Source organism: Amblyomma americanum, chromosome 10, assembly GCF_052857255.1.
Source record: "Amblyomma americanum isolate KBUSLIRL-KWMA chromosome 10, ASM5285725v1, whole genome shotgun sequence".
Lineage (NCBI taxonomy): Eukaryota > Metazoa > Arthropoda > Arachnida > Ixodida > Ixodidae > Amblyomma > Amblyomma americanum.
The window spans coordinates 52,577,654-52,590,510 of NC_135506.1; the positions used below are offsets into that span (position 1 = coordinate 52,577,654).

At 46.0% G+C, this 12,857-nt stretch overlaps 1 protein-coding gene across 3 annotated transcripts in view; it reads left to right on the forward strand.

Annotated features, from left to right (window-relative positions):
• The window catches only part of LOC144106376 (XK-related protein 4-like), a 56,314-nt gene extending 45,014 nt beyond the window's left edge, over positions 1-11,300 (forward strand). The window contains exons 6-9 of one of the 3 annotated variants that reach the window (XM_077639156.1): positions 4,231-4,530; positions 5,673-5,764; positions 7,372-7,629; positions 10,876-11,296. In XM_077639156.1, the coding sequence (XP_077495282.1) occupies positions 4,231-4,530; positions 5,673-5,764; positions 7,372-7,629; positions 10,876-10,929 (704 nt within the window). In that variant the 3' untranslated portion in view covers positions 10,930-11,296. Of the gene's footprint in view, positions 1-4,230; positions 4,531-5,672; positions 5,765-7,371; positions 7,630-10,875 lie in introns of all 3 variants that reach the window. The other 2 variants (XM_077639155.1, XM_077639157.1) reach the window with 2 other exon arrangements.
• The last annotated feature ends 1,557 nt before the right edge of the window (positions 11,301-12,857 follow it).

Consider the following 12,857-nt stretch of genomic DNA (forward strand, 5'->3'; position numbering starts at 1 on the left):
TGGCCAGTTTGGAACAAAATCAATGTCCAACGATAATTGACCATGTTCGACACGATGGCAAACCCCAAGATTGACCCGGGTCATTTCCAAAAATTTCACCTGGGCCACCTCCGAAAAAGTAGCTCACGGCTTTGAGATTTGCGCCATCTCATTTTCATGGTGTCGCTTTTGACAGCAATGGGGTTCGAGATATCGAGCGTTGAATTCTGCGCGCAAAACGAGCCCATACCGAAAAAAAAAGATGCGATGCGCCTCAAGTAGCATAACTCGTCTCACGTAACACATGGAATTCCACGGACTATATCCCCATAGCATCGCATGATTTCAAGCCCATCCCTCAGCACAGGACGCCCTGCTACAGATTTCACACGTTGTCCTCACTGACATGTTACATCACACCAGAGCAATCCTGGCAGTAGACCTCACCAAAGCATTTGACGAAGTTACGCACAGCGCTATTCTGCAGGGCATCCAAGAGCTGCAGTTATAGCCTAAGACCAATAACTCTATCCGGGCCTTCCTAAGCGGCCGCCCCACCTCCCCGCATATAGATAATATACATACCCCCTCATTTACCCTTTGTAACATTGGCACCCAGCGAGGGACAGTGTTATCACCCTTCCTCTTCAACCTCGGCTTCAATCCCTTGGCCAACGCTCTCAACGGCACTTTACGCAGATGATATAACAGTTTGGCCACATACGGCTCGGAGAGCCACATAGGATCGACCCTTCAGGAAGCAGCCACAGCTATAGCTACCCAAGCGGCAAGCATTGGCCTTGAACGCTCACCCACGAAGTCAACACTCCTCATAATCCGGCCGCAACGCGTCCCTACCGTCCCCATCACGATTTATCAGCATGACATTCCCATACCGCAAACACCTATCTTCCGCATTCTTGGCCTGTATTTCCAGGACACGGCGAAAAACAAGCGTACCTTGAAAGCACTAAAACAGTCCACTTACTCCGTCATCCAGCTTCTTAGAGAGGTTTCGGACGGCATATACTGAACTCTCTGGGAATTCGCACACCCGCACAGGCTGCTCTCGCCCTCGTGTCACGCACGCCGCGTATATCCTCAAACCCCTTCCAAAGAACGTCCGCCCACCATACCGTCAATCCCGCCGAGTCACGCAAGCCAAAGCTCTCCATAAAGAATACGGCACTTCAGAGGATGTGCGCTGGGTGGACGCCGCGTATGGTCCGTACCGTTCAGTAGCCGTGTGGCTCACCATCCAGCCCCTCCCCTAACCCACTTTATAGACCCCCCCCCCCCCCCGTGTACCCCGGAAGAAGCAGAGGAAGCTTCTATAGCATTAGTCATCACCCAAACAAATGCGGCTTATATAGTTATCGATTACAAAACAGCCATTCTTAACATCGCCCGCGGACGCGTCCAACTCCCCCCCCCCCTCCCGCGAGGCAGATATTGAGAATGCGCACACCAAATTCCGATAGGCGTAATGAGCTCGTGTGGGTACCGGCTCACTCTGGCAATAGCGGAAATGAAATGAGGCCACCGATAACATAGCCCGAGGACTTATTTTCCGGACATATGGCGAGAAATCCCCGCCGGGATTTCTCGAGGAAGCGGGCACACACGTTCTCAGAACTCACACAACACGCCCACCTCGCCCGTCGACTCTACCCCCCTCCCCACCCCCGCCTATCCCACTGCCAACAAATCCTCTGGAGGCGACACCAGACCCGAACTCTTTCCACCCCTCAGCTTCTATCCTACCTCCGCCCTGCTTCCGCCGACGTGCCGCCGGCACGTCGAGAAAATCACTATTGGTCGAAAGGGTCCTGACGTCACACGTTGAGCTGTTGAAGGAAATTGATTAAAGCATCAGTTATATTGTAATTATGAGGTCGTAGCATGGCTGAGATGTCATTATGGCATATAAGAATGGGAAGAAAATTAATTCCGCTGAAAAGAACATTAGGGTAATTAGTTAGAAACCAAACCCACGACCTTTGAGTTCGTTTATTAGACTTTGTCAAAGTGAGACCTTGTGTGCCTTGTGGTGTATCACGCGTTCTAGTGTGCCTGCTGATGTATGCTAATGAGTGTGTAGTTACAAATGAGTACAATTAAGAGAGCAGTGAACAACCGTTAAAGCTGTCGTGTCGTACCCTTAAGGCGGAGCTTAAGCGTTTCCTTAAATTTTTTCGTGAAGCTTATTTATCTACTGCACGTCAAATGGCTGCGTCATTTATCCATTGCTACGGCAATTTGCAAGCACGAAGCACGAGAACAGGAACTGCGACTAGTACTACAAGGCTCAAAGCATTTTCCTTTCGCAAGGCTACGTGGTGGGACATAAAATCAATATGCTGATGACTGACCAACCTGATCGTTGAAAGAAGCAGAAGCTGGACCTCAAAGACGTCTGTCAAAGCCAAAAATCATGATACACGCTACGCCGTACGGCGCTTGAATGCCAGCTCGGTAACGGTGGAGAGAGCCGGTTCTCTAGACACTGCGAATAAACACCAGGTGCTTCCGGGAGTTTCAAAAATTTTTAAAAATATGTTTTGGGGTAAAAATATGGCTTCTAATTGCGGCATAGTATTGCCAGTGTTGGCGGACGCCGGAAAGCCGGTTAATTGTCTTACGTAGTGAGCTGGTTAACAAATTTCTGATAACTAACTTTTTAACTATTAAAGATAGGCAACTCGTTGCAATTACAGATTTGTAGCCGGTCATTAGTAATAGCCATATCAGTTTCTACAATTTTGAAAACGCGATTACCGTCGCCGCTATGGCTCTGCAAAGTTTGGCTGCATCGTGCGAAAATACATGCGCATGTGAAAAGCACGCAGGCAAAGCAACCCCTCCAGTGCACGTAAATAGTCGAAAAAGGCAAATTTTGTCGAGCCACAGCGCCAGGGGTAATAGCGTTTTCGAAATTCTAAACAACACGAAAGGCTATCAGTAAGGACCGGCTACAAATCTCTAATTGCAACTAGGTGCCTAACCCTACTAGGTAAAAATTTAATGATTAAAAATTAGTTAAATAACTTACTACTTAATACGATTCACCGGTTTTCTGGTGTCTGTCAACGCTTGTAATACTATGCCGCAAAGGACATATTTTACCCCAAAAAGCCTACTTTTGAAAATTTTTGAAAGTGTTCGCTGAAACACTTGGTACAACAGACTCGGACTTAGTTCCACATGGAGACATTTGAACGCCGCATGACTGTTGATTGTCAAGAAATATCTTACATCCTGGTTTAGCTCTATAGACCTTCTTGTGGTAAACGTAGACAAAACTTTCCCTGTAAATGATGGTTGTCTTTTATTTTTGTTCAGGGGCCTAGCTCTGGGGACACGAATTTGACATTTTTCTCAGTCTCTCAAGGCGTTAAGCAGTCGCTCAGGTATTCGCCCTTGAAAAGAGTGTAAAATGAAGTTTCGTTTATATTATCCTCATCCTCGTGCGAGGCTAGAGTATGCGAAAATAAACAATAAATAAAAACATAGTTTAACTAAGGTTAAACTGCATTTCTGTACAAAGTGGTATCTTTGTTGAGCGAGAAGCACGCCAATCATAAGAACTACTTCTGATCGAATGGACACTTTTTCAGAGTTTGAATGATGACAATTTAGTGACACCTGTTTTTAAGTGTCTTAAGTTCAAACAGATCACAAAAGTAATACCAGCAACGCTGTTTTCACGTCACGGTTCCGCACTTAGTGCTGGAGAAGAATTTTGTGCAGTTGTGTGCAAAAAATGGAGCACACTCTTATAAAAATGGTCAATATAGACAGTTTATAGACAGTCTATAGACGTCTTATAGACTATATTGTCTTCCTATAGATATTTATTTCTGTTTATTCATAGTCTACAGATTGCATATAAACAAAAGTCTACTAAAAATATATGGCCATAGATCTATAATTGTCTATAGATTGTAGGATTTGTATTGCCTATAGACTGTTCTCTAGGGTTTGTCTGTAGAGAGCCTATAGACTTTATAGACAGAAGTCTATTGAGATTCTATACCCAGCCTAAAGAAATGTTTGTAAGGGCTGCAGCGTCCCCATATATAAAAAAACTAAGACTAAGCCCCCATTGGCACTGCCATTAGTGTCGTGCCTAATAATGCAGCTCAAGCTTCAGACGTTGTTACGACTCTTGTGAGCGTGTAGCGCACGGAGCAGTTAAATGAACTTTATCAACTAACAACTTCTTCTCTTTTCTACCTACTTTTTCTCCAGTTCTCAACGCTATGATCTTGATTATATACGTCGGGACAATGAAGAGGATAATTTACACCGCGGAACAGGTGCCCCTTGCTGAAGACGCCGCGCACACCGTCGCTGTGAGCGCAGCCTTCATCTTCGGATTTCTCAATGTTTACGAGCAAGGACACCCGCGCACTGCAGCTATTCATTCGCTCCTTCTGTGGGGACTGAACACGGCCCCGCTTTTTGAATACGCGCTCGAACAGCGCGCGCTGGGAGCCGACAGGAACATCTGGATTGCTGAAGGCGTGGTTCTGGGAAGTCAAGTAATAGGTGAGTGCATATCCCTTCGCACATCAGTTAATATTGGTGTCAGAAATGAACAAAGTTAGCCCTTATGGTGATCGACTGTGCACCTATCACAGCTTCACTCTCTCCAGCGCGTTTGTTTGTTTTGTTCTGAGTAAAACAATGTGCCGTTTCAAACTCCATACTTTGCACAAAATATTTGCCGCGCGCAAACTGGACGACGGGAGCGATTCTCTGCGGTAGTTATTTATTCTCGCACTATTTGGGAACAGAAATCTGAGACTCACAAGCCCCACCCGCCAGTGCAATGTCGCATCGCTTAACCGCTGCGCCATTGGGCAAGCAGTGGTGTGAGGACTTGCCGCGGTCTCTGAATGCAACACAGTTTGGAGTGAAAAGCTTCACTGCGATAGTAGGTAAATCAATCGTCGCGTAGGCTACCGAATGACCTTGAACGACCTTCAACCCAACCACGTTAGCCGTGTATGACCATATGTGGTGCAGTTATATTGTCGAATTCTCGACCCACGACCTTTAGTTGACCTTTGACATTGGTTGATCTCTGGGTTGACATTTGACCTTAAGAACAACAGATGGGGTGATGTGAAGCCACGTGATGACATCCGATGGGAGTGTCGTAAGACCAGATGATACACGTCATAGCCACGTGGTCGTGCGGGTCTGTATAGAACGGCTGTCGCGAGCGTGTAACAGAGCTGCCATGGACGAGCCTCAGACGCTTAGCAAGCGTGCTTGCTTTTCGTTGAATTCCAGGGTTAGCCAAGTTAAGCCACTGCCATTTTTTTAAATTCCGTTTTGCTGCTTAATTCTACAAAAGCTTTCTAAACTTATTGTCTAAGATGCGACAGCCAAACCAAAACCAGAGACTAGGGATTTTACGCGTCTGTTCTGAAGAGAAGCACTTCTTTTTTTACACTGAAATTGATAGTAACAAGGACATTTGCGTTTCTGTAGTACGATTATAGCTTTCGTGTTGTTTCGGGAATGAGCCGGACCCGCACATTTGGAAAACTGTGCCGCGCCGGGTAGGGTAGAGTTTCCTCAGGCTCGGGCCCATAATTGCGACCCTTGCAGGGCTCTATCAGAGGAGCCATTGGATAGAGCGATAAACCTCGCAGTGCTCAATCTCGTCTTTCTACCTCTAGGTGCAGTGTTCTTGCTTCTGTACTGGAAGTTCTATTTGAAAGGCCGGCCTTTACAGATTCCCTTCAGGATTATGCACAAGAGAACAATGCAGGTAAGGTAATGAATAATTTTCACTTTGTAGCGGACTATATTGCTTGACATTGAACGTACTTCATTTTATTACTATCCCTTTCTCACGCCATAGTAGACGTCCTACTGCTAATCGCAGGCGTTAGATGTTTTGATATCCTTAGACTAAAACAATGAGCACGAATGGATTTGTACTCGCCCGCTCAAGAAGCCGTACGTGGCTTAGTCGTATCAGGTGCACAGGCTTTCGCTTCCGCGTAGACTGTCTTGAAGCAACGGGCCACATCCTAATTATGCGTATTCTATTCATGTGTCCAAACGCTCTCTTCCCACTTCTGTCCTATTCATGGTAAGCTACCCGAAAGTTTTGGTGCCTGCAACATTTCCTGCAGAGTTGTGGTGCAGGCACAGCTATTTTTCTTTCATTTTCCACCATCTATCAAGACATTCACGCCAGACGTTTGGAGATAGCAAGGTAAAAAGATTGCTTTCGGCAGGGTACCCACTAGAACTTATCACGTCAGTAGCTGAGTCGGTCCTAAAGAAGAGCAAGTCAGAACCAGCTACACGAGACGGCCAGGGATCGGACAACAACCGCAAACGTGTCGCTGTGATTCCATATCTACATGGAATTTCACACTCCCTGAAAAAAGTGGGGAAAAAAGCAGGTGTCGATGTTGTGTTTTCCGCGCCTGATCGTCTAGCCGGTTTGTGCCGATCTGTTAATGAGTTCAAAGGAAAAGTGGCGAAGTGCGCAACTAAGCACCAGTCACGCTTCGTCCCTTGTGATAAGGGGGTTGTTTATAACATCCCTCTGCCCTGTGGAGGGCAGTACGTTGGACAGACGGGACGTTGCATAAATAAAAGGCTGAGCGAACACAGCTATAAGGTGTCAAAAGTAGTTTCAGGTCATCTCGGCATTCATTGCCGGGATTGTGAATGGGCAAAGAAAGAGAAAAAACAGTGCGTACCACTATATCATGAAACCAAGGTCATTGCCAAAAATCGGGAAAAAACTGCGAGGGAAATTATCGAGGCATAAAACATATACAAGCAGGGAAATGCATGTATAAGTACCCCTTCGCTAACACTTCTGCAAAAAGAGCTGTCACTCCTGGGGGTTGATAATCTCTGCTGATTTCTAGCGTGCTTATGTTGCTGTTGTCACATTTATGTTTTGTTTTTGGTTGTTTTGCACTTTGTAAACCTTTCCCTCATTGCCGACATCTATGTATTTATACTTGTGTGATCAGCAATAAACCCTCAGTTGTTAGTCAGCGCCGTGTCGTTCGCTTTCTTGTCTTTTGTGCTCGTCTTTGTTCGCGCTGTTTATTCAAGATGCTTAACCAACTAGCCCGCCAAAACGTGTTAACGCAACTCATTGAGATCGATTCTAGTAAACCGAACAGCTAACTAACGCTCGTTACTTCAGCGTCTTCCAGACAGTGGCGGCGTCTTTTTTTCCTCATTATAGATTGAAAAAAAAAACCTCTTTGTAGTTAGTAATGAATCGAAATCAGTAAACTTGATCTTGTCTTCAGTCTCTATTTTCACTGAAGTGTGGGTTCAGTGCATGTTGGGTCAGCACGGCGACGCGGCTCACTAATCCTGTGTGCTTTGTTTTCCCAGATTGAGCTAAGCGTCCGAATCGACATGCCTGCCCCTTCTAATAGTGACACGGCAAGTACTGCGCATCAGGCCGATGATAGCCACGGTTCCTACGGCAGGAGTCAACGCTACAGGCATTCCATGTCCCTCAAGCTCATGGCATCAGCGACGCCGTCAACATCACTTATCAATAACAGTGTCGACATCAACGCCGGTACCTTGAGTGAGCGTGAATCCGCTAGAGCGCTGCTCGCTCGTCTTGCGAGAGAAATGCTTCAGGTTAGCCCCGTAGCAATGCTGTGTACACTGAAAAGTTGCGCAAAGTATGTCTGATGCTGTTCCCATGCCCAGGACAAATAGTGCCGTGGTTATAGAATATGTTACTGTTTTAAGAGCGTGAGCTCTTACTCATCACATTTCGAGATTTCGTGGGGTCTGCTACAGCCCTTGATCATAGCGCCATCTGTGGCAGCAACTACTTACCGCGTTTAGAAATTTCGTTAGTTCTCCTAGCACCCCGAGATGAAAGCGCCATCTGTTGCTGCAAATCGAAAACAGCGCATCTCGCATTGAGACTTGTAGCGTCATCTAGAATAGCATTGTAGAAACAACCCCCTGCCACGTGCCAATGATGACGTCACGATCCAATATACCCCCTGCCGCGTGCCAATGACGACGTCACGGCCCAATATGGTGGATAGAGGTGTACTATGTGAGTATGACGTTAGGGGACGAAATGGCGGCATAGTTTCGGTTTCCTGAATTCAAGATGGCGGCCAATAAAATTGGTTGTGCCCTCTCATCTCTTCCTCCGCCTCACCAAAAAATATCTTAAAACGGGTGTGAAAACTGTCCCGTTATGGGAACGATATGCGTGTTTACTTTCAGTCTGCTATACATACTACGACAACAACGGGACCCCCATCCGGGGACAGTTGTATACCGAATTTGGGTGGAAAATAAAACGCTATGGGTTGTGGTATAGAAATAAAACCACAAATAAATAACCGGTAAGCTATGCATACATGCAGTTACTAATTGAAGCGTTACCATATCTCACCGCAAGCCAAATGCTAGGCCAACTTTGACCCTCCAAACGAAGCAAACTCCGTTTGGGACGTATCTTGAATGGGTGCCACCCGACATTCGGTAGACGTGCATCGTAATTTATCTGATAGATGGCGTTAGGCGGCAATCATTCCGCTAGGCGGCGTGCGTACACGCGTAGCCGAGCATGGTGGCAATCCAACTCGTTTCAAAGGGTATTACATTCCCTTTCTAGAGACGAGTGGTAGGTTCTTCTTCGCTTTCTTCATCTAGTAAACCAAACAGCTAACGCTCGCTACTTCAACGTCTTCCAGATGGTGGCGGCCTTCTTTTTTAGATGACTGTTGATGCTATTATCAAGGTGCAGTGAAGTTACTATTTGGCCCACTAAACCACCTCGACTTAGTACAACGCTTAGAAGGGTCACTAATGCAGTCTAATGAAGTATTCCTCATACTGCGTGGCACTGCCGCGTGTATTACATAGAGGAAAACTGACCAATCATTCTTATTTGGCTCCGTTGAGGCATTAAAATATGTCGGGATTGAGTGCAGCTTATCTAACATGAAGCAGAAACCGAAAGCAGGTCGTTTGAAACTTCTGCAATACATACTGTTAAACCTGAAGAGACACTTTTGCGGCTACTGGAAATGAAAATTTCTAGTCAAGAACAAATCGGACTGAATGATCGGATGGGCAGCGATTTCAAGGATGCGCTTGGCTGACAGTATGCATTCCAGAACAAAGCGAACTGGACGTACAAAAATAAACGTCTTAAGCAAGCACCCGCCTTATCCTCTGCTCCCAACATGGCTCCTGAATGCGAGAGGAGCGGTTTTGCCTCAGAGCTTGGATGCTTTGCAGAGCTAGATGGCTGAGATTACGCAAAATATGCTTACACAGGCAGCTTATTCGATAACTTCAAACGCTTCCTGCCCAAATTCAAACAGCAAGAGCCGCTACGCCCGTGCAGAGTAAGGCTTACAAAAGGTTCGTTTATTTTCTTGCGCTTTCACAGTATTTATCAGGCGTTCAGTTAACTGAATTGCGATCGGATCAGAAAGCCTCCTTCGCAACTTCACAAACAGTATAAAGGGAGCAGGAAGGTGCGGTTCTTGCGAACATGAAATGAACATAGGTTAAAGGGAAGCTTACAGTCTGCTAGCCATTGCTTCGACAGGAGGACTTGCCTCCGTTCGGACAACTACGGTCAGGACTGGCAGGTGTTATGCTGGATCTTCACTCGGACGGAGGACGATGAGGAAAGGGTGGGTAGTGGAGCGGGAAGGGTAGTGAAGTGAGTGAAGTGACAACGGAAACTTTATGCATATTTTGTCCAGGCCAGGAGTACGCGACAGGTGGCATGAAACGAGGGAAACCGGGCCAATTTTCGTCACAGTAAGAAAGAAAATGTCCAGGCGGTCATAGGATCTGATGGGACCAATCTCAATCTGCAGGATTGGTTTTGCATTTCTCGTTACATTGATCGTGTCCCTATTGTCTCTTTGAAGTACGCCCCAGTGAATGAGAAAACGGAGCGGAAAAGCATGCTGCACGTGATAAGGTTGCCCCAAGATAGGAAGAAAGAAGGGCGGGTACAGGAAACCTTTGCAGACGAAAAAAGCAGGTGCACACCAGATGATAACTGAGATATAGACTGCTGTTCATTTTGAAAATCGCAGGTTGCAGCCACAATCTACAGGACAGCCGCAGCCCAATGACAATACTTAATTTTCACGAGCCATCATCCGAGATGGTGTCAGCAAGGTATAATTATAGGACAGGCAAAGCGCCTGCAAGTACATGTCACGGCAATGAATGTTTGAAACCTCTCAGATCATTAAAAACTTCCTAAATGATAATAACTATCGTTCAAAATACCGGAATATGGCAACACAAAATGCGACGTAGGCAACAGGAGGCCCAGAGCCTGCATGAGCATTTCCTTGCTTTTGTATCGAAACACTCAAAAGCACTTCTCAACAAAGAATTATCTGCGGAAATTCTCCGCCATACTAATTAGCAGCTGCCGCTTCAAGAGAACAATTACAGGAGCCCCAAGAGGAACAAACAGGCTCAACACGCACAATTCCTTTTTCTTTCCTTTCATGCGGTTTAACGTCCCGGAGTGACTCAAGCTACGGGGGACGCTGTAGTGAAGGGCTCCGGAAATTTCGACCACCTGCGGTTCTTTAGCGTGCACTGACATATCGCACAGTAAACGGGCCTCTCGAATTTCGCCTTTACCGAAATTCGAACGCCGCGGCCAGGATCGAACTCGCATCTTTCGGGTCAGCAGCCGAGCACCATAACCACTGAACCGGCGCGGCGGCTGTGTTATGCGATTTGTCACTTTTGTCTTATCGCCTGCTTTCTAATATAAAACAAAGCAGGTTATTGGAATGCGCGTTGCATGCTTCGTGTTCTTAAGCAACCATGAATGACATCACCATCTGATCTTGCTATTCCCTTTTTCAGCATGAACAAGGTTCTACTACAGAAGAGGTTGCCTTGACTGATAGCCTTGACTGATATCGTAAAAGCAAGAGCTTGCTACTGGAGTCAACCTAGCATGGACTCCTGCGAGCAACATCTTGGCTGAGATCTGTTCCCTGAAGACGACGTGCGACTCCTTGACAGAACTACAGAACACTCTTTGTTTTCAAAAACTCATAGGAGCTGCGACTCGTTTAAGCTTAAGCTCTTATGAGCTTAAAAAAAGAACTGGTGTTCATGCCTCAGCTACCTGAGAATTTCAGAAACGATTAAAAGACAATTCTGAAACAAGTGCATGCAATCCATGGTTCGTTATGGTTTCTCCCATAGGGACCAACGTGCAAGTTAACGAATTTCGACTCGATGTAATTGAGAAACGATCGCAATTAAAGATGTCAAGGGATGAAATGACGGAAGGCGATCTGTAATACATATCGGCTACCAAACAAAAAAAAGATGAAATCCCTATCATGTAATAAATGTCAAGAATACGGTTCTTAACACCTCAAAACAGTCGCATCGGTTAATTCCATGTGAGACCATGCGCACGAATGCACACGTGCGAGTTTTGTCACATGCATCATATCAAACTGATTTGCATTTATACCCGTGTGCATCTGTAAACATCTGTCCAAGGTAATCAACGCAAATGGCATCTGTATGATTCCTGATAGTTCCTGTAGGTGGGAACGTCTGAGGACTAGAGTTGAATCCGCACTCATGCCTTCCTGCTACCGACTGCTGTTCCTCGGGCACTCGTTAAGAGTCCAACAGTGAGGAATTTTTTTCCACTTCTCGAGGTAGGCAGCCTTCCGGAACAATAAAAATTCTCAAGTTTCTTGATAGCTAAAGTTGTTCAGTATATAAGATCAATAAAATCACTCTTCAGTAAACTTAGATAAGAAAAATCCCTTGTGTTTTGATACCCAACGCAGCACGTTTCTGCAGCGATGAAGGGAAATACATTTGAAGACGTACCATTTTCCATCACAGCGAATACAGTATAGAGTGCGATTAAAAACTACAGGGGGGGGGGGGGGGGGGGGGGGTGGACTTAAGTCTGCTTACGTGCTATGAATGCGAAAGCATTATGTACTACTGCTGCTTCCGTTGATGCATTTGGGGTTTTTGAGTTTGTGTAACTTCTCGTTGGCCACCAAACCGCACACCATTCGGAGCCCCGTGGCTTAATGCTCATATACCGGGTGTTTCAGGGAAGACTAAGCAATTTTCAAAAATACGATTTTTGAGGAAAAAATATACCTTTCGCGTCATGGTATTCAGGGTTGGCGGACACCAGAAAACCGGTGAATCCTCCTAACTGGTAAGCGTGGTGAACTAATTTCCAATCATTAACTTTTTCTCTATTGGAGTTAAGCACTTGGTTGCAATTAGAAATTTGTAGGCGACCTTTAGTAACCGCCATACGAGTTTTTAGAATTTCGAAAATGCGATTACCTTCGGCGCTGTGGCTCGAGAAATTTGCCTACTTTGGCGAGTTACGTGCACTGGAGGGGTTGCTTTGCCTAACTACTCTTCGAATGCGCATGTAATTTGGCACGATGTAGCCAAAATTTGGTGGTCACAGTGCCGAGGGTAAGTGATTTTAATGCGTAATCATTACTTGGATCCCGCGCGGCGTTAACAGAAAGTGTGGACACTTAGCCGAACCTATCCGAGTTACTCGGCTACTCGGTAGTAACTCCGGTAAGCTCGGCTAAGTGTACACACTTTCTGTTAACTCCGCGCGTGATCCAAGTAATGATTACGCATTAAAATCATTGCTGAACGAGCAGTGCGAATGCCACTCTAGAGAACAGCGCAAGTCTCCCGACGGCGCCGAGCAGTGTCGCAATTTGACGAAATGCCAATGCGATCATTGTCGCCAGGCGCGTTGACATCTGTGCACGCAATGCACAAAGTTCAGGTAAGTGACGACAACGAAAGCTTTGCGCTGAATTCCG